Here is a 21,466-nt window from a genome sequence, read left to right as displayed (position 1 = left end):
AGGCCACATATTCTTTAAAACAAAGCCAAAGCACTCTCAAGTGAATCTCTCTGGGCCTTTTTGTAAGGGTAGATTTCTTGTAAAACATCTTTGCAGACAGAAACGGCGCTGATGTATGACGCTGTGAAGCTATTTGCCATGGGTTTGCACCAGTTGGACTTGACCAAGGCAGTAGACTTCCCGGTGATCTCGTGCGATATGGCCGTCTCGTCGTCCGATGGCAGCAGCCTCATCAACCTAATGAAGCCCGTAAGTACGCCTACGACCACAAACTGTGTGCATCCATGCATGTGCTGGCGGTGCATATAGGGCGCTGACACTGCCTGCATGATCACCTGACGATTTAACTGTGACAGATCTCAGGCAGCATACCTTCCACCTCCCTTCATAACGTTCTGTCTGCTATATAATTCGATGTTTTCTTTTCTCTGCGTTCTATGTGCATAGGGGGCATCCTAAATTAGGCGTAATTGTCCTTTTGTTAAAGTTATTTGGAAAATTCGTAGCTTGCTACAGCCTCTGCGTGGGGAATTGTAATCTTAATTATGTTATGTAATTGCTGCTACTTGTAAAAAACAACATCTATGAACGTATCAACAGCAATTTCGAAGAAGCCCGATCTCCGGTCACACTACTACTACTTTGTCCGGCTCCTACACCGCTTTGAGAAGTGTCATCAAATGTGGATTTTAACCGCGATAATATATACTCACGTTTTATCGACATCTTTATTCTTTATTCTTTATTCAAAAAAAACCTTACAGGCCCCAGAACAGGGCATTGGGTAAGGGGGGGGGAGGAATCGGAATGGTACAGACAGGTAACGTTTACAGGCAGGATCAGTAAAAAAACAACGAAAACTATGTATATATATAATTGAGATCACATTTTAGGCTATACAGGGTGAGGTACATTTGAGGGAATACAGCACTTGTTGATATGAACATGGCGACAGAGGGATACATTTAAAATAAAAGACAAGGGGAATATAAAGCACCGTTACGCAATGCACTCAAAATACAAAAACAGGGTCACATGGTGAACAGAGTGAGTAGCTGACGGCGAAATGTATCGGGATTAGATATGGAAACTATGCAATCAGGGAGGGCATTCCAAAGACAAACGGCCCGAGGCAGTGGTTATGAATTGAATGCATTAGTTGACCCGTATATGCGCATGAAGCTGAACTGATTATGCAATCTGCGTGAAAAAGAGTGAGGTGTTTGAAGCTGAAGCCGCGTTCGTAACATCTAAATACTCATGCTCTAAAATTTGCCAAATATTTGCAGTTCTTCGTTTTTTTAGGTGCACTTCCTGATCAATATGTACTCCGAGGAGTGATCCTGCCACCGCCGGTTGTTTGCAGAATATGCAAATTTCGTCTTACATTATTTACTCACAGGAAAAGCTGGAGTCGTTAGCGTTAGTACTCATGTTTGTTTAGAAGCATAAAAGGAAAACTACTCATGCGTAAACTAAAGAAAATGAAATGATTAGGTACAAGTGACCACAGGGAAACAACAAGGCGAGAACTATGCGCAGTTTCTGTGCGTAACAACATCGTGACTGGAGTGTGGGCGTAACCACCGGAAATGCCGAAAGGAAGCTCCACGTGTAGATGAAACTTCTTGATCTATAGAGGAAAAAAAACCCATTAGAATCAGTCTTCCACAGCAATGCTTCACCACTGAGACATGGTCTCGTGGAAGGCGTGCTCGGGAAATTGGCAAAAACGGTGACAAATCATGCGTTTTCCCGTTGGCAGCTTAATCAGCTTCGGACCGAGCAGCTATACCATGGCCGCGGGAGCCACGGTCAGACGACGCTGTGTAATACTAGACGAGTGCGCGAGCCGCTGGTCATTAATTTCGCTGGGAAGGTTTCCGCGCGGCCGTGGGCAATTAGGTGACCCCTCCTAGGTTTGTGACCCCTGCTACCATCACTCCCACTCCTCTTCGCCAACACCCCTTCCGCCCTGGCATTTGCCAGACGCTCAAGCTCGGGACTAGCGCTTCCCTCTCGGGAGCTGCGACTTCCTTCGCGACCTTTTCTGACGCACCGCCCCTTGTCACAATCACGTTCGCTTCGAGAAATAACGAAGTTTCACTGCGTTACCCCGTTTGCCATAATGCGAACGATGGAGGCTTTTGTTGTGACCATTTATACGCGTGGACGTTCGCAGAGCTCATTCAGGAGAGGCTAAATTTCACTGCAGCGTCTCTGCAACCTTCTTTCTTTTCCCCATCTGCATACTTAAAAAAAACAAAAAAACAAGTCTTCTAATGCAGGCAAAACTGAAAATTAAAGGATGGCGTTCTTTCCACGATGGCCTGTCCTTTGTCCTTGGTGTTGTGAGGATGAATATGGAAACTATAACTGTAGCGCATTCTCACGAACATTCCTGCAACTGCAGTGTAGCAATTATGAGGCAAATATAGATTAATGGGAAGTGGACGAAGAATTACCCTTTGCGCAGGTATGATCCGAATCCACAGTCTTCTAATTCCTTGATCAGATTTTCCGTTGGATTTATTTTGTCTTGTTTGTACACTATGGAGCACTGCACGATACATGTCAGTCGGCCGTGCATTCGAGGCCGTGGAACTAATGGCGTCTTCTCATCGCAGATCACCCTACAGGGGCTGACCGGAGAGATCAGCTTTGACCCTCAAGGATTCCGGTCAACCTTTAGCCTGGACATCATGGCCCTGAAGAGTGACGGGTTGCAGAAGGTAATGAAATCATCTATTTTGGCAGTTAAGTATTGCGTCGTTTAATATTCACAAAGACAGAGAAAGGACCCAGGCTGCCCAGTCATCTTTCCAGCGAGCATGCAACGCTTACTGAAATATGACAAAAAAAAAACGCGGCCACGAAAAACTTTATTGTCGACGCAACATTCACATATATATTGATACAGAAGAGCCCCTGCAGTGTTGCGGCTTGAAGGAGGAGAATGGTCACGATGTTAGTCGTGACATTACATAACCACAGTAATTAAAGCTCAAAGCACATCTCCTCACATTCACGCCATAATACACCGAAAAGAAAGAATGACATTAAAGCATTTTTTTATCTAGAGAACATTTTTAAATATTAAGCTCCCTGCCAAGCAGAACAACATGTGTGTCACGCTGATTATTCCGCACAACAGAGTGTTCTTCTCGTTCCACTTATCCGCTCTATTTTGAGGAGTGTGTGAGGCGATGGGCTTTCCACATGCCATTGCTTTTCTGATTATAAAGTTAGTTGCGGGCAATACCCGTTTATCTTCCGTCTCGATTCATTTATCAGGGAGTATGCGTCTTTTCGCACTTCTGCAATCATGTACCAGACAACCCAGCAGCTGGTTTCACTAAGTAACATAGAACGCACCCTTCGAGCAATAAAGGCCTGTGGCCGATTATTGCATCAGTGCTGCTTCGGCAATATTATGTTGAGCCTAACTTTCCCTCAAATGCTTACTAATTTCCTCAGAAGACAAGCCATCAGATATAACTTTCGTTGTTAGATATTCCTCATTGGAAACGCTGGAAGCGTGTTGCTGTAACATAGCTGCAAGCCTGGACTGCGAAGATTCATTCAGGAGATGGAGATTCTAACCGCATCCTTTCCACGCGTATCAGAAAATGAATTAGCATCGTCATCAAAGTCATTTTAGCCACGTGGTTCTAATTAGTTTCTAATAAGAGATTTTATGATTTTCTTAAAAATAAAGGAGTTAGGCTGCGTGATCATGTGCCTGAAGACCTGACCCCTGTACAATAGGCGCTTGGCAAGCAATATAACCAAACAAACAAAAAAACAGCCTATGCAGACAATGAACCCTGGTTTAAGCAACAAACATGATCAACATAAGTAACAACAAACAATAGTGAAATGACTTACATAAGTGATGGAAGTAGCATAAGGAACACTACAAAACACGAGTATTATTCAACCTGCAGTCGTTGACACTGACAGCCACAAAATAGGAGAACGACAATGCGCTACACCTGTAACGTTATACACCTTTTCCATGACTGTTGGGAACAAAGCGGTAAGGTTAGATGATGAGACAAAAGAAACCACAAATTTTAAAATGTGCTTGAGTCCTTAAGTGAAATAGAATTAAACTTACACATTTTTTACACTTCTAGACCTAGGTCAGTCATAGATGTATTGTGGTGATTTTTACCGTCGTACACTGTAGTCACAGTCACGTCGTTTGCTGCAGCCGTGCACTGGCTCGTGCCCGTGGCACGAGCCAGTTGCATTGCCCGTGCATACGGGCAATGCCACTACGCAAGTGACTTGCTTTCCAAAAGCGGCTTTTAGGCGAGTCGTTCCTCGTTCACCTCGTAACAAAAATATCACCGTAAACGGGTACACGTCGCAGAAACTGGGTAAATCGCACTATTCACCTCTGGTTCACTAAAGGTGAAGAAAGCAACAGCTAACCCGAAAATCGGCTTTTTGCCACAGAAATTAGCGGGCCCTATACTATAACCTCATCAACTATCATCAATCGCACACCAGGAAGTAGAAAGTTTTTTTTTTTGACGAGGGGGGAGGGTTGATTTCGGTGAAGGGGGGAGGGTCTCCCTTGAAATGATCATTTTTTCAAAATTTTTAGGGGGGGGGGGTGGCAAACGCTCGGTGTTTTACTCTTTTGTCTACGCCACCAGCGCGTTACCATAGTTCACGCCGCCGTCACATGATACATTGTGCTTATGAAAGCTACTGTAGCAATAGTGCCTCGCACTGCGCAGCCATGGGTCACCAAAAGATGTCACACTGCTGAGGAAACGAAACTTCAACATCGCTACAGCAAAATGCACGCCAAGTCAAAGCCATACAAGCTAAAGTGAATGTTCAAGCAAAAGTTCTGCGGTGATACGGCAATCAGTAAACATGAGACCGATCAGTTTTGCCGTTTATCGAGCATTGCGTGGCTTAGTGTAAGTATTCAGTCATATTTTTTTTTACAGCAAAGTTTTATGTGACGAGGCGAAAACAAAGTTCTGAACTCCTTCGTGCGCGAAAACTTTTAGCGTGTACGTGCCACAAAAATTGTGCAAGCCCTTACTACTCACAGTCGTTACACTTAATGTTGAGCAGCAAATGCACATGCAGCAAACACCAATTAATATTTCTGAAAACACGACACACACCAAAGGCGATTGGAACAGGAACTTGGATCCCGAGCGGCCATTTGAGTTGAATAAAATACAAGGTCCATGACCATCCAAAACAAATGACAAATCAATGAAGGTGCTGCAACACTTCTTCGAAGAAACGAAGGGTTGTGAACACTACTGAGCGGACAAAGTTAAAAGCGAGCGTGGCTACTGCGTGCTTCTTCTGCCCATAGGAGAACTTTTACTCTCACCCATGTAGGGCTGGATATATGTATATTTGCTATTTTTTTTCTTTTTATTTATTTGTAACAATCAAGGGGAAGGGGGTAGTCGTTGCCAAGTAACGGTGACAAAAACTTCGTCGTTTATTTTCTACTTCAATAAAAAATATTTCTGGACAGACGTAACTAGGACATACCATAATGAACCCAGTGATGAACACCAGGGCCACAAGTATCGGCTTCGCCGGTTAAACATCTGTATGGAGTGCTTGGACGGTGATATCTTTAATGCGGAATTTCGTGTGGCTTCATTACCTCTGGATTTTCAAATCTGAAAGCCCATGCACGCTATTTCTCAACCATGCGTCTTAGAAAGCGCCACTCTCAAATGAGGCTAATTTTAAGAAACAACCCGAATCTGTGTAATTTCAGACTTGCTTCGCGGTCCGGCATCGTTGTTGCGTACCGTTTGCAACACTCGCAAATTTCTGTTGATGACCCCTTTTCTTTTTTTTTTGCGAGCGCATCTTCTCGTTCTCTATGGCAATTAGCCCAGCCTGATTACTCCCACTCTAACAATATCAGAGGGTGATTGATATGTTAGATTCCACTTACCTTCGCTGCTAAAAAAGCCGCCTTTACGTCACATGCTCCTCCTCACTGACCGTTGGAGGGGGTATCTCTTAATTAGCGGAATGGGCTCTTTTGATCCTTGAATCTCGTTAATTAAGCAATCTCGTTTCTAAGAAGTGTAGCAAGCGTACTACAATAACGCTGGTTTCGCTACTATTTCGGAACCGTCTTCTAGTAAAAAGTCATTACTCTCCCAACGTCTGAGACTCCAGTCTTCGTCTCCCCTTGGAAGCAACAACTCCAAGAAAGAAGGGGGGAACTTCTAATTAACCAACTCCGATTCAAGCTGGCCGGCTAATGCGATTGCCGCTGCCCGAAAGGGAATAAATTATACGCTTCGGTCGCTTTGAATAAGAGCAGAAAAGGGGACGGCATGGGTCTACTCTGACTTCGTGCTTTTCTCAATGTGGTTTTGAAGGAAGGCCATTGCCCCTCATTTTGTCCTAACTTCATTTAATTGGATGCGTGTAAGAAGAGATATTCGAAATATTTCTTTTTACTTCAACTTCTTTCAAAACGCAAAATAGCAGGCTCATGTGTTCAGCCGTTCAGTTCAGCGCAGCAGGCGTGCTCTCGCTGCACTCTCGAAAAATGAGAGACGTTCAGAAAACGTTCGTGTATATAATGAACCACACACAACATCAATGCATGAAAATAGCATAATAAAGCAAAAACACTCTAAGACGTTGTTCTGCGGTTCAACGTCTTTGAAGTAGATATCTCGTCTCTTAAGTAGATCTCACATGACGGCAAAATATGATGGTATGCCCGGTTATCCTATTACTATGCTAAGAGGAAATGCCATCATTTTTAAAAATGAAGTTTTGTCGCACGTACAAAGTATTTTGCAGAATTGATCTAATAAACGTATATTAAGTTATTTTCACGTGAAGGTGAAGCTGCAGCAAAACTGGGAATGGTGGAGCTCTTTATTTGCCCCCCCTCCCCCAAAATGAAGTCACATATAAGGGATACACGCTGTGCATTGATAGCGGTGTCAGCAGTCGTTAGCCGTTGATTTATCTGCTAAGCAGCAAAGCGCGTCAGAATTAATCTATAGATGTGACATTGAAGATTCCAGTGTTATCTTTACAGGCCACGTAAGATGATTTGATTGATATGTGGGGTTTAACGTCCCAAAACCACCATTTGATTATGAGAGACGCCGTAGTGGAGGGCTCCGGAAATTTCTACCACCTGGAGTTCTTTAACGTGCACCCAAATCTGAGCACACGGGCCTACAACATTTCCGCCTCCATCGGAAATGGAGCCGCCGCAGTCGGGATTTGATCCCGCGACCTGCGGGGGCAGCAGCCGAGTACTTTAGCCACTACACCACCGCGGTGGGGTTGGCTTCTTAAAACTGCATATACTGCATCACGAATTGGCCACTCCATTTTTTTTAATGCATCAGGTACTATAGGAGTTAGAGACAATTGTCGCAAGATGTAATGGCTGTCACTCTTCTCGCGTATCGACGAGCGCTCTAGAATCTAATAATAATTGTTAGAATTCAACGTCCCGAAACCACGATACGTCTACTATGAGAAGCGCCGTAGTGGAGGGTTCTCAAAATTTCGACCACCTAGGGTCATCTGGCTGTATGTATGTATGTGTGTATGTATGTATGTATGTATGTATGTATGTATGTATGTATGTATGTATGTATGTATGTATGTATGTATGTATGTATGTACGTATGTATGTATACCAAATTGGCGGAAACAAGCACCTGGTTGAATGGACGGAAAATTAAAATTCATGGTTCTTAGTATAATACTTCGTTCACTTTCAATTTTGATGATGATGATATGTGGGGTTTTAACGTCCCAAAACCACTTCATGATTATGAGAGACGCCGTAGTGGAGGGCTCCGGAAATTTCGACCACCTGGGGTTCTTTAACGTGCACCCAAATCTGAGCACACGGGCCTACAACATTTCCGCCTCCATCGGAAATGCAGCCGCCGCAGCCGGGGTTCGAACCCGCGCCATGCGGGTCAGCAGCCGAGTACCTTAGCCACTAGACCACCGCGGCGGGCACTTTCAATTTTCCGTCTAGCAGTGATACAATGTAGCCACGCAAAGAAAGTTCATTATGAAAAGGGTCCTCAAGTGATAGAAGTAGTGATGGCTTTCCAATTCATATCAAGAATTCAGTTCAGGAGAGACAGATTGTGTCGGCAAACTGGCCTTAACACCGATCCCGAACAAGCGCCGCACTCAATCATCATTCTTTCAGTCTCTGAGGTAAATCGATACTCGACTAACACTGTTTAGAGCCGCATACTCTCGGCCCGAGTGAGTGCGTTGTAAATTATGCACAGATAAAAATTACGCCGCAATTTGCCGGAGTGCACGGAGATATCCGATCACGAAGTAACGTGTTGCAGAATACTGATGAAGAAAAAATGGCTTTCAATGATTCCGGAAGCAATGCTGACTAAAATATTAATAAATCAAGCAATCTTTTAAGCTCCAAAATTTCTAATCAACTTAGTTGCTTCTGAGAGCAGTAGGCACTCTTATATTCACATATTTACACATTATTCAATTCAAATTATTACAAAAATAAGTACATTAATTGAGCGTACAATTTCAAAAAAAAAAACGAAGGTTCTTCCGCTGTACGTACCAGCACGACTCAAGCATGCAACTGTTTGCTGTTTTTATTTTTATTCCGTGATATCCTCGCATTTATGCAGTCATCATTAAAAGTAGGTTACCGAACTATATGCGTGCGTGTATAGTTTGTGTACGTTGTGTTATAAACATAAAAAAATTCTTGTTCCTTACTTCGCCGTAACCTCTTCCCCGTCCACTATCTCAATACTAACAGAGAGTATACCTTAGCTCAAACTGACAACGCCTTCATTTTGCAAGGGCTTTCTGCCACTGGCCGCTCGACTTCACCGATGATTTTACCCCGCGGACAATTCTAGCGCATGCAGGTGAACTTTTCCGCAAGTCTTTCGCAAGCGAGGCATACATGTCATTGGCTGATTGCCTTCGCGAGCGTTAGGCAGTGTCGGGACAGGCTGGAAATTTCGCATTAGGACAAAATTCTAGCATAAGCGCGTTTTGCGGGATCAGTCCTTCAATACGGTCTTCACAAAGCTTGCGACCGGTGCGGGTGGGATTGGTCACCGATATTTTGTTTCATTTCGAGCACTTACTGCGTGCACACTATCCATGTGGTTCGCGCCAACATCGCAATTGATTTTAAAAACGACCATTATTATGTGAAATAAAACAATTGGCAGCATATCCACGGAGTGAATGACGGAGAGTGGGGCGAAGCATTCGTCCGTTTATTCGTTCTTGCTTCCGTTCGTCCATGCGTCCGTCAGTGTGACCGTCCATGCGTCCATCAGCCCGTCCGTGCGTGCGTCTGTTCGTGCGTCCGTCCCTGCGTTCGTCCATGCATCCGCCCCTGGGTCTGTTCATGCATCCATCCGTGCATCTGTCTGTGTGTCCGTTCATCCATCTATTCAACACTCCAAGTACCACCATCTCGCATCTTTTCATCATATATTCCTCATATAAAAGCACCACCATCCAGCGGACATTCCAAGGACTAAACAAGAGGTGGCACACGCACACTTTCTTACGGCTTGCGCTTCGGGTCTTCTTCCCACCTTTAACCACCTCAAGTTCATGGTATATACTAGTTCACTGTATTCATGGCACTGCGGCCCAACGCTCGCTAAACCTTTCTGAAACCAAAGAGGTTATGCCCAGCGAGTATAACGTAGGAACCTTTTCCTGTCAGATAGTGCTCAATGTACATGCCAATGGCGGCTAATGGGGATTGCAGCGTGCGTGTTAACTAAAAGCCGAATGCTCCTGTCACTAATTCCCCATTAGCAGCCATTGGCATTCACATTAAGCACTATTTGTATTGTTCAACAACGCACAGAAGAAATCTCTCACCGGCACCACCTTGGAGGTCAAAATGTTGTACTTGTTACAGACTACGAGGGACAAACGGGTGCCGCTATAAAGAGTTTCGCCCCTAGAAAACTGTTCTTTGTGCATTCACCTAAGCCTGCAGTGAGTTGAAGGCCATCTTGTTTTTTTTTCTTCTTAGTAGATTGATAAGGAAGCAGACAAACACGAGCCGTGGCTTCACGGGCCACTGTCAGGCGTCGCCTTTATTTTATTTTGTTGAGGCCGCAAGCTCTTCGGTTTAGTACAGCGCCCAGAGGAGGGCGCTACGAAGGCACCGTGTGGCATTACGTCAGACGACCTGAGGCGAGAAATTTTGATGCCAAAATGGCGCCACAAATATTTGCGATTTGCGACGTCATAACGACGTCATCGCTGGATGATTTTTTTTTTCTTCCATCACTGGTCCCCAATGTCTCCAGATGGTCGCCGCCGACGGTCGGATTTCCCATTCGATGAAGCATTCAATGATTTCACGTTAACAGAACATTTCTTTATTATAGAATGGTTACGGCGCACACAGACGGAGACGCTGATACTGTCTTAACCTCGCTATGACGCCATGCTAACCTGTGAGCCCCATTTTTTTTCCACAAATCCTATTTTCTTAACGACTTGCTCGATTGCTTTCGTACGCGTACATGTAAGCACTAAACTAAGGTGATACGCCTTGGAAGAATTTTCGGTCCATCAAAGGCCACATTCTCGAGTATGTCCCGCCTTTAAACCTACGCTGCCCCAGTTCGCATTACCGCTAAAAATTGGAGACTCTTCGAAACCGCGTTTCAAAATATTTCTGTAAGATTGGTGCGTAAGCGAGGTGAAAAGGGAGAAACGTTCTTCCCTATTTAACTGTACCTATCAAGTGCAGGTGACCTAGTTCCGACCAACGTTCCACTACTTCCATAGTATAGCGTTCGGTAGGCAGCGTAAGTGAGGGATGAAATTGGGGGAAGAGAGGAGAGAAAGGGAGGTATTCACGGTGAAGCTAAAATATCCCAGGTTTGAGCTAGCCCGCCAGCCGGATGGTTTCGTAGCGACACGCGAAGCCGTTCATGCGCGCTCGGGCACTTCAAATTGCCCTTCCCGGCCTTCTGCACCGGTGACCACGAGCTGCGCCCACGTATCACACCAACCAGGGGGAGGGTCTCGACGGTAATTTTCAGCTACCCAACGCGCGTAAGAGACGGCGCGAAGCGGCGGTGCAGTGTCAACGCCTCGAGATAATTGCCGCTCGAGTTAGGTCTCTCGCGAGACCAGAAAATGTTCGGGGGAAATGGCGTCTGTGTGTGGGACGGAATGGGTGCATGACCACGGGTCTATGTGGAAAGTGAGGCCGTATGTGAGACACACTTGAAAGATGGGGAAATTTAGTGGATGACAGACAGACACTCCATGATGCTCGTGCGAATTACGGGATGGTATTGCTTCTCACTTGAGCGTTGATGTTTCGCCCTCCGCTTAATTTTTGCGTTGAGGCAAATCATGAACGCGTAGGAGGTCTGCCGTTGAGCAGCACATTTCGTCGCTTGTCTGGCATGACGGCGCTATTTGAGCGTTTTTTGGTCGGTTATCTCAGCAGGTCAAGGTGATTGCTTCGTGGTACAGTGCACCTCAGTTGTCGGAAAAACTCGCTTCGCACTTAGTACAAAAGCAAAGCAAAACAAAGACGGAATCAGAGTTTTAATTCAGCGCCGAGGTTCTGGTCGACGTTAGAATATGTCGATGGTGCGAGAGTCTACATTTTTTTTTTAAAGACGATGGTCACTCTTGGTATACTTCAACATAAAAACTTTGATCTGACTGTCTGTCTTTTGGTCTCTCTGATGGAGGATTCATTTGAACTTTTTGTTCAACGTCCACTTATCTTGATCTGGTGGCTGCGTTCGTACTTGGGAACATACGCAATCAAAACGGAAATATTACGCATATTTCAGGCAGAACATCAATAGCGTCAGGCAGTGCTTTTTATTTCGAAAATGCATAGATACGTCATTCTGAAGGCCTAGGTGTTTATTACGCTGCGCTGACAATTCGGCGCTATGAAGGAAAAGGGTTTTTTTACGCTTAGCTAAAACTCAGGGGCCTTAACTAACATGGCCCGTTGCTGCCGACTACCAGACGCTCTGCGTTCTATAAAAGACGTTTGTTTCCTGACACAACTGCCAGATGGCGCCATATCCCACGCGGCTTCTCCATACAAAGCACTATCGTTATTGGACGACCTTTGCAGCGAAGCGCGGAGATGCGGGGCCAATTTTATTTTTCCTTAATATATAAAATAATACCTACTCAGCGTAACCATTGGATGCCTTCGCAGTTGCATTCATGATCATCGTTTGCGTTTCACGTCTGAATGCTATCAATTCACAAGGCTCCAGTCAACTAACTATCGCTAATCTGTAATAGTGCTTACCAATATTTATTTTCACCTAGACTATCAAGGGATGAGCGACGCTGTCTATAGATACCACACTCGACTTCCCCGATGTTGACCAGTAATTCACTATTACAGTTAGCCGGCCCAAGTTTCGTGGTGAGACAGAATTATGACAGCACGGAAGCGCCGAGACGGTCGGGAAGTGCGAAACCATCACTTCCCACAATTCCAAGTTTCGCGTATATCCCAAGGAGGATTAAAAAAAAATTGCTGGAGTGGAAATGATTGCGCAGAAGTGAAGCTGTTCTTTTGGCAAGATGGCGGTTGTGGCGGCCATCTTATTAGGGGCATGATGACGTATCGCCGTTCAGCGATTAAAAACGAAGCGTTTCCCTCGCTCGCCCAACGAGTTTAATGTGGGAACTTTTTTTAGGGTCACATAGTGCTCCAAGTGCGTCTTACAGTTACTAGTTTTCCTTAATGAGCCTCAAATTGGAGACAAAGTTTTTTGAAGATTCAGTTATCCATACTCGTTTCTGCGTGTTATTTCGTCGGGAACAAATGTCTTTTAATATGGAACTAACGTAGCATTTACATAAAATATCAAAACCACTTGATCTTTAAGTGGCCACTATCAGAAAAGAACATGTTTTCGCCATCTTGACAGTGGCAAAAGGTGGCTTCACTTCTGCTGGCAAGGCATTGCGGGAGCTTCCACTCCAGCAATTTTTTCTTTAATACTCCTTGGTATATCCCCGACACCCGAAACGCCGAACGTCGAAACGCCATCTTCCACGTCACTGCACGGTTCTAGAGGTCCTCCACTGCTTCTCTGTCGGGTTTCTTCCCGATGCCTCTTCTTCCGATCACACCGGAATGAACGACAGCGGCGATCTTCGCTGCCTGATCGTGTTGATTTCCGCCCGCCGACACCGGCCGCACCCGCCTTCGCCGGCGCCTTTTGACACTCGCCACACGTCGTGGTTGAACAAGACTGATGGCACCCGAGCCGCGAGAGATCATTATGCGGCCGTGTCTGCGACGGGAAGGGTCCTTCTTTTTGCTGCGCCGCCTCGTGAAACACACACGCGTCTTCTCTTTCTTGCGGAGCGCTTTCTATTTACGTGCCGAGACGCCCCGAAAAAAAGAAAGGCCGTGGTTTCTTCTGTTCTGCCCGTCATCCCGGTCAAAAGGAATGTTGATGGTTCCCGCAAGACAGCGCTGGCTATGCTGGCTGTGAGCGGAATTCTGTGCACGTAGCGAGCGCTCCCCTTGCCGTGACGTCGTCGAACATTTATGGGATTCTATCTTGATTGCTTGTTCCTCAAGCGGTGCGTGCGACGGTGCCACTGTGTTTAAGTGTAGGTACGGCATCCTTCTGCATTGCGAGCGGTCGTTGAACTATCGCTCGTTTCACTTTAAGCAAAGTACGCAGGACCGCCGGGGCACCCAAATTTAGGCATCTGGCAAACAACTCTGGGTGGATAAGGTTAGCTCGTGTATTACCCTAACGTGTGGCGTATTTCATGTCTTGGATGTCACTTTGCATGAGCCTATAAACAGAGCGCTTTGAAAAGAACGCCTAAAGAAAACACCTAAAAAGAATGCCTAAAGAAGATGCCTAAAAAGGATGATTATAAAGGAAACTTTGAACCAGGTTCTGAGCTCGCAGGTAATGCATTCGCAGTCTACCTCTTACTCTCGCTCTCTTTATCTCGTCTTGGTCAAGCTGCGCATGTGTTTGTTTTCTTACTTGTCGGACATGAATATAGTAGCATGGCATCAGTCCAAAGCGTGAAGTCCACGCTTTGTTTGTTACCTGTAAATGTATACGGGAGTCTGTACATTGCTTCCGTATGGCCTGCTCTGTTTTGAGGCACACCCGGGGCAGAACAAGACGTGTGAGGGAAAACAACTTGATTTTTCGGGACAAGCAAGCGAGACAATGAAAATGGTGACGTGTCTGACTTCGTAAAGACCAGATGAATGCAATGTATGCAGGTCTTGCTAAGTTTAGGAGACAGATTTTACTGTGTGTGACGCGAGGTGCGTAAGCCAGATTGTGCACGAGGAAGGAACCAGAAATAAAAAATAATAAAAAAAAACTCGGACAGGAGGTCGGAAACGTTTTTTCCAGGTTGTCAGAGACAATCAAAAGGCCATTTAAAATTAATCTACAAGTTATTACATCAATATATGCAAATTACCGGCACAACTCATTCGTAGCCCTGACTAATGCCAATTCATTTTCAGAAAATAATGGCCATAACGTCGAAACTTATAAGGGAGAAAAGTATGTTGCCCAAACTCAAATGAGAAAAATGGCGGTGCGTACATGCGCAATCATCCGTGCATTACATTGCGTCTTGGTTTGTATATAAAAAATGATTCTCTTGCGGAGCTCCGCATTTTGCTTGCAGATATGCCTCGAATAGAATGAAGAGACGCTTCGTTCATGTCGTTTTTTTTTACTATTGCTTTTCCCAGTTGCAGAGTCATTTGCACGTTGTGACAAATGAACGAAAGATTCTGGCATCCGATGCCCTCGTATGTCCTTCTATGGTGGAGTTGAGAACAGCAGTAGTTCTTCGCAGTACACATATTCTATCAACATCTTAGCAAAGGGCCTGTGATGCTAAAGCTGAAAAGTAACGCTGGTGATATATAGCCGTCTCGTATTGCAAGCAGCAATAGCACCACGCATTACTGAACTCGTTTTAATCTTATTTTTCAATGCAACTACCCACCAGTACGCCTCTCGTTAAGAATGAAAAAAAAACTGTTTTGTACTCTGGAGAATACTCACTGAAGTAGCACGACGGCAAGTAACTAACGAGAATGAATACTTTCTGTGGCATAACAGAAGAAAACCAACAAAAAAAAGTAAATCAATAGAGTCCCTCCTCAGTGGTTACGCGTCTTTTGGTATTTCCGTAAACATGTAGAAACAAGCACAGGGAATACGATTACCATGACATAATAGTATTCAGTCAATGTGCATCACGCTGCAACATGTATTGGTGAGTAATGTACCTAACTGGAGCCTTTCGCATTCATTGAAGCAGCAGAGTGTCAGCGCATACTCCCACGTGGAGGTGCAATCATCTTGCGTGCAGCGTTCATACTGTGGATATACTTAAGAGGCTTTGCAACATTTTTAAGCATGATCAGAAAACGCTGCGAGTAAGTGATCGAGGCTCCAGAGAAAATGCGGGCCAAATATTATAACTCAACACACTACCTGGGATTCACAATAAATTCTCAAAGTCGGCTACAAATCGCTTTCTCTTCTATCGACAACTGGCGATACAGGCTCGCAGATCGCTCGTCAGATTCGTTGTATTATCCATTCGTTGATATGAGCAGGGTGCGGTCGGTCGTCACTCGGCCCTCCACGGACGACCACGACTTATCCACGTACGCGCGCGAGCACGCGATCGCCCTGAAAAGCCGCGCATTTGAAGAAAAAAAGATACAGCGAAAAAGTGCTCAAGGTCACGAGGTGCGCGTGACGTATGTTCTTTCCCCGTGCCATTCCTCACTTCTTATCTTCTAGCGATTTTGTCGGAACGGGAGTAGAGAGAGTGTATTTGCGGCACGAGACAAATCTTTGAAACTCCACTCGTATTGGACGAATTCCAAAAATTTTTTGTGGAGGTGAATTCGTGAGGCAATAAGCTCTTTTATTGAATCTGTTCTACGTATACTTGAAGAAGGCTTTCAGAGAACCTTCAATCAGCACTTCTGAAAAGGTACCGAATTCGACTCACAAAACAATCTATCATTTCGCGGGTTAAAACACATATCCCTACACACAAGTTCCAGGGGTGTTTTGCTCTATCTTTGATATTTAGTCTTTTTCTCTGGTATTATACGCAGAATATAAACACACCTTACCACAAGGCAAAAAAAAACAGCGCGTTCGAATTCAGTGAAACCGCTCCTTTGAACCTTGACAACCTCGCTTCAAGTAATCCATGAAAGCTGCGTATGGGAATTGTCGTACACGCGTGGCATTCGCGTCGACATTTTTCACAAGGGTGTTTTAATAGCACTTTTATGGGTTTCAGCATGAAGTGAAGAGGGCTAAATGTGTGGCTCGAAGCCATTTTAATTATTCGGCAGGCATTGCTTCTTGACGCAATCAACTTCGAATACTGTCCCGGATACGAACAGCATCCCAAACATAGTGGCGTTTGGACTGATCAACTACCTAGAACCTTATCAAGGCTATGTGCCCCTGCAGTAAACAATTATCATCCTCCTCCACCTGTTCTTTTTAGTTAGCATTATCATCTACACGTTACATTATAATTACACAGAGTTTGAGTTCAGCCAAAATAGTTAATTTCAAGTTACACACTAATGTCATTTAAATTAACGCACTTATCTCAAGAGGGCTTTAGATTACAGCTGTCATCTCAAATACATGCCTCAAATATTTTACGGCGTTTACGAATCTCAGAGATCCAACACTTCTTAGATAATTGAAGGCCACGGTATAGCTTATTGTGTTCTCTAAGAAGTGTTAAACAACGTAGAATGATACGAGTACTGTGGCATGGATATATATATATATATATATATATATATATATATATATATATATATATATATATATATATATATATATATATATATATATATATATATATATATATATATATATATATATATATATATATAACGTAGATTATGAAAACGTTGTGTTCGGTTGCAGTAGACAAATAACAAAATCTGTACGCTTGTCCAAAAGTTTATTCATCGACGTTTCGATCCGAGAATGTTCTTCATGAAGGCAAAATTTACCAGGCTTCGACGCGCTTTTATATCGTCGTCTTCCGAGAGGGGGAAAAGAAGAGAGAAAAGAAAAGAATTGTTAAATTGAAAACAAAAGCAAAACTAGAAAAGAAAAACAATTGAGTCGCCAAAGGCCAATGTGCATATTCTTGGACAGTTACGATACCCGTGTTTCCTCTGTCACAAAAAAACGGTGAAAAAAATTAAGTAGATACGTTTACATAGATGACCGGGCCGTTTATTTTTACGCCTCCCCCGGACGGCTCTCCCCTCCTCATTTGAGCGTGAAGCAGAGTGCGGAGATGAAGCTTCACGACAAGTGGTGAACACTTAAAAAAAGGTCACCAGTGTCACGGTGAACTGATCTCCCCCTGTGGTGTGGCCGCCGAACGCTCTTCTCCGCCTGTATACTGTAAAATCGGCTATGGCACTAGCTATCGGCGACGCAGGTGTTTCTCCTAAAGCTCCCATCAGCCACAGTTAGCTATCGGCGCCGGTAGTTTCAAGTGGTTCTAAGCAGTACTTGGTTCAATCAGCACTTCTGAACACATATATATATATATATATATGTGTGTGTGTGTGTGTGTGTGTGTGTGTGTGTGTGTGTGTGTGTGTGTGTGTGTGTGTGTGTGTGTGTGTGTGTGTGTGTGTGTGTGTGTGTGTGTGATTTGTGTGTGTGTGTGTGTGTGTGTGTGTGTTCCGAATACACACCTGCACACAGAACTATACCTGTCAAATCAAAGAACCATAATATTTGCAGACCTATTGGTGTGCTATAGCACATACGCCATAGAAACAGTATTGGGCCCGCCATAGCACATACGCCATGTCGGGCCCAATACTGTCTCTCACGATTTAAACACTGACATAAAGTTCTCAAAATGACAACACCTCGCCAGTTTGCTTTTTCATTTTTTCGCCGCTTGATTCAAAACAGAAGGAGCTTAACTATTTCATGGGCAAACAGCCCATGGTTTTCACCTTCGCGCGCTGGATTCCGTGCCGACTGGTTGTGCCCTCGCGACATCCAACGACAGTGCAACTCTGACCGACTGTGTTGGTCCTACGCCACCTCCTGACGCCGACAACAGCTCTCGCCAGTGGTGCCCCGTCCTCGGACTCCTGCTACCGTGTCCATCTTTCCTGTCTTCTCCTTTCTTCCGTCGTTCGCTGTCCCTGCGCCTCGCTCTCTCCTTCCCCTCTCTCTATCTCTCCACCTTTTAATCCAATCATTCTAATCCATACTCTACCCCCATCCCACGTGAGCCACTGTTGAGGTGTCCTCCCCCTGAGAGACAGTTACGGGGCTCACTTTTCCCTCCTTTTCATATATAATCACTTCCCCCTTTAGCGACATCACATCTTCCACAGACGCCGTTTCAGAGAGGGTGACCCCTTCGGGCTTCTTAGACTCGTCGCCGCTGTCTTCGTTCGCGCGTACAACGAAAGCAATCTGGCCGTTGTGGCTATTGATCTCCAATGTCGTCGTCACCGTGGGTGAGCGGGCGGGCTTTGCCACGCTAATGAACGCCGAGTGCTTGCCGAAGGCTCCACGGGCCGCCGAACAGAGGGGGTGGTACGCGCTCGGGCCCAAATGATCCACCGGTGCGGTCATGCTCTGGCAGGGCCGCACCCGGGCGGCTTCTTCGCCTTCAAAGCGAGGAAGAGCCTTCAGATGAAGGATTTAATGAATCCCCTAATGACTGGCTCCCAAGTGGCTCGTTGCCGATGCGCGGGAACGAAAACGCCCGGGATGCCTACGGTCCGTCAGTCGCCCGGCTCAGCTCGACCTTTCTCGCGCGACTTCAGCTGATTCGTCACTCTTTGTCGGCGAGCTCCACTGATTTCCTTATTGCATTGGTCGTGCACGAGGCGTCAGTTTTCGCTCTTGAAGCACCACGTTTCTGATAAAGCTTTTTCTCTTATCTTAAACTTCTGTCACCACCAGTGTGCCGCTCTAGGACAGCCAGCAGCAGTGCCGATTAAAGGACACGTACTCGTTGTCCCAAATCGGCGCCAGTGCCCCGTGCTTGCGTCTGGAGATATTTAAATCCCATAATTGCGCAAAATGAGATATTTCTGCCCTAGGCGGTTCACTATAGACAACTAGACACCATGTCGTATGCAGTACGTATTCTAAATTTATTGTCAATATATCAGTCAACTCGTTAACCTATCTATCTATCTATCTATCTATCTATCTATCTATCTATCTATCTATCTATCTATCTATCTTTCTATCTATCTATCTATCTATCTATCTATCTATCTATCTATCTATCTATCTATCTATCCATCTGCGTGAACGTTTATTTGGGCGTATAGGTATGTCTGTGTGTGCACGCGTGTGCATATAAAAATGTGCGTGCGTGTGTGTATGTGCGTGCGTGCGTGTGCGTGCGTGTGCGTGCGTGCGTGCGTGTGCGTGCGTGCGTGTGTGTATGTGTGTATATGTGTGTGCGTGTGTGTGTGTGTGGTGCGTGCGTGCGTGTGTGCGTGTGTGTGTATGTGTGTGTGTGTGTGTGTGTGTGTGTGTGGTGCGTGCGTGTGTGTGCTGTAGCATTTGCACTTTAAAAGCACACCAGACTTACTAAACATTTACAGTCTTCTCTTGCTAATCTTCGATGTGCTATCTGTGCAGTGTGTCGTTGTTTGTCTTGTTACCTATCAATTTTTCGCAACTCCAATTAAAGATATGAAATGGGCCTCCCGTGCGGCTGACCTACTCGCGCTTTTTTTAATTGTTTTTTTAATTTTTCATTTACTGTATTTGCAAACAGAGAAAGAAGAACAAGGGAAAGGAAGGTGAAGAGGCAAGACATAACATCTCACGTGTGCCTATGACGAGCGAGAACTTTGTGTTTGCCTTCAGTACACCTAATAAATCCATAATCTCGTTTTTCAATTATTCCTGAGTAAGCCCCAGCGTCTTATGAGCCAAGAGATGCGGAATTTGTGATGTTTTTAACATTGAAATATCTGATAGATGTAGTTATAGTGTTTCGCTTCATTTTAGTTTTCTTTTTGCAGACGAGTTGTGTGGCTTCACCGAGGAACACAGACCATGGCCCCCATGCATGAACACATATAAATTAAGCGAAACTTCTTGAGACTTTGCAATCGCAAGGAAAAAGAAAGTTCTTCGGCGACGTGTTTATTTCTTGTCCTCCGAATTACGCACCACGTTAGATGCACCTTGTGGGAACGCAAATACGCGACTTCATTCAGGCACCAGGGGGACTGGTGCAAGAGTTTACAAGGCATAGGTTGATTGAGGCATATGTTTACAAGGCAACGGAAAAACAATTCATTTTGAAACAAAAATAAACAACACTGATATGACCCATGATCCACTGCTGCACTGCTTGTTGGTACACTGTTAATATGACATTTCAACAAATGTTTGAATATGCACGTCATTGAATATTTCTTATTGGTCAACAGATCCGATATTGTGACAGCTTAATTGTATTGTTACACTCCAAATCTGTATCTGGGTTCTGTACGACTGATTTGACAACGAACGGCTGATAAGCAGTTTATTTGCCCCGTAAGTCATTTTTTTTTTCACAAAGTGCGGCCATGCGAATTATTTCATCATAATTGTACAAGTGTGTCTACTCAGAGTAATTTCCCGCAGGGTGACTGCCTATATGTTGAACAGTGACGTTTCAGCTCTCGCTGTTATACGTGTCGAGATTGAGAGATTGTTACAACTGAAAATGTATCACGAAGCCCATCTCGTATGATTCACGACTTATTTAATATTTTTCGTTTTTCTATTGTTTAGGTGGGGCACTGGACGCCCAGGGACAACGTGACCGTAGAAGACAACGTAACGTCCGACTACGATTCGCTACTCATCAAAGACAAGACTTTGATCGTGACCACAGTTCTCGTAAGTGTCAAACGTCCGTTTGCTGTTCAAAATGGTGCAAGTTCAATACAGGAGTCGTCGTCAGGTAGTTCCAACTTTGCTCTTCCTTTCAGGAGTACGCTTAACATATAACAACACCAATGCTCTATGGCGTTATATGAAGCGAAGCACTCAAAGAAAAAAAATATGGAGACGGCCGTAGTCGTCGGCTTAGATGTCTGGTAGTTGCATTCGAACGTCAACGACCGCATTACCTTGTGTAATCCTTGGGTTAACCTTGTGTTATGCACGATTCCAAAAAGATCACGGAGGCCTCATAGAGAGAAGCGAGTGGACGAGATCTGCTCCGCCATGTGGCGCAACAACTCTAGCATCTCACAAAAAATATCGTACGCTCTTTCAATGAGCTCATTCAACTGATATTCAATAGTTGAGCTGACAGGTAACTGCTCCTAATGTTAAGCAAGCTTATGCTCCGACATAATATA

General features: G+C 44.8%; 1 protein-coding gene across 1 annotated transcript in view; it reads left to right on the top strand.

Moving 5' to 3' along the window:
- LOC142817739 (glutamate receptor ionotropic, kainate 2-like) overlaps nt 1-21,466 on the top strand; it is a 333,822-nt gene that overhangs the window by 303,914 nt on the left and 8,442 nt on the right. Inside the window, exons 7-9 of the mRNA XM_075895249.1 lie at nt 97-249; nt 2,628-2,732; nt 20,892-20,999. Of these exons, the coding sequence (XP_075751364.1) occupies nt 97-249; nt 2,628-2,732; nt 20,892-20,999 (366 nt within the window). The remainder of the gene's footprint in view (nt 1-96; nt 250-2,627; nt 2,733-20,891; nt 21,000-21,466) is intronic.

The sequence above is a fragment of the Rhipicephalus microplus genome, chromosome 5 (assembly GCF_043290135.1).
Source record: "Rhipicephalus microplus isolate Deutch F79 chromosome 5, USDA_Rmic, whole genome shotgun sequence".
In the NCBI taxonomy this organism is placed as follows: domain Eukaryota; kingdom Metazoa; phylum Arthropoda; class Arachnida; order Ixodida; family Ixodidae; genus Rhipicephalus; species Rhipicephalus microplus.
Note: the sequence above shows the minus strand (reverse complement) of the source record. Positions and strands in the feature narration are given on the sequence as shown.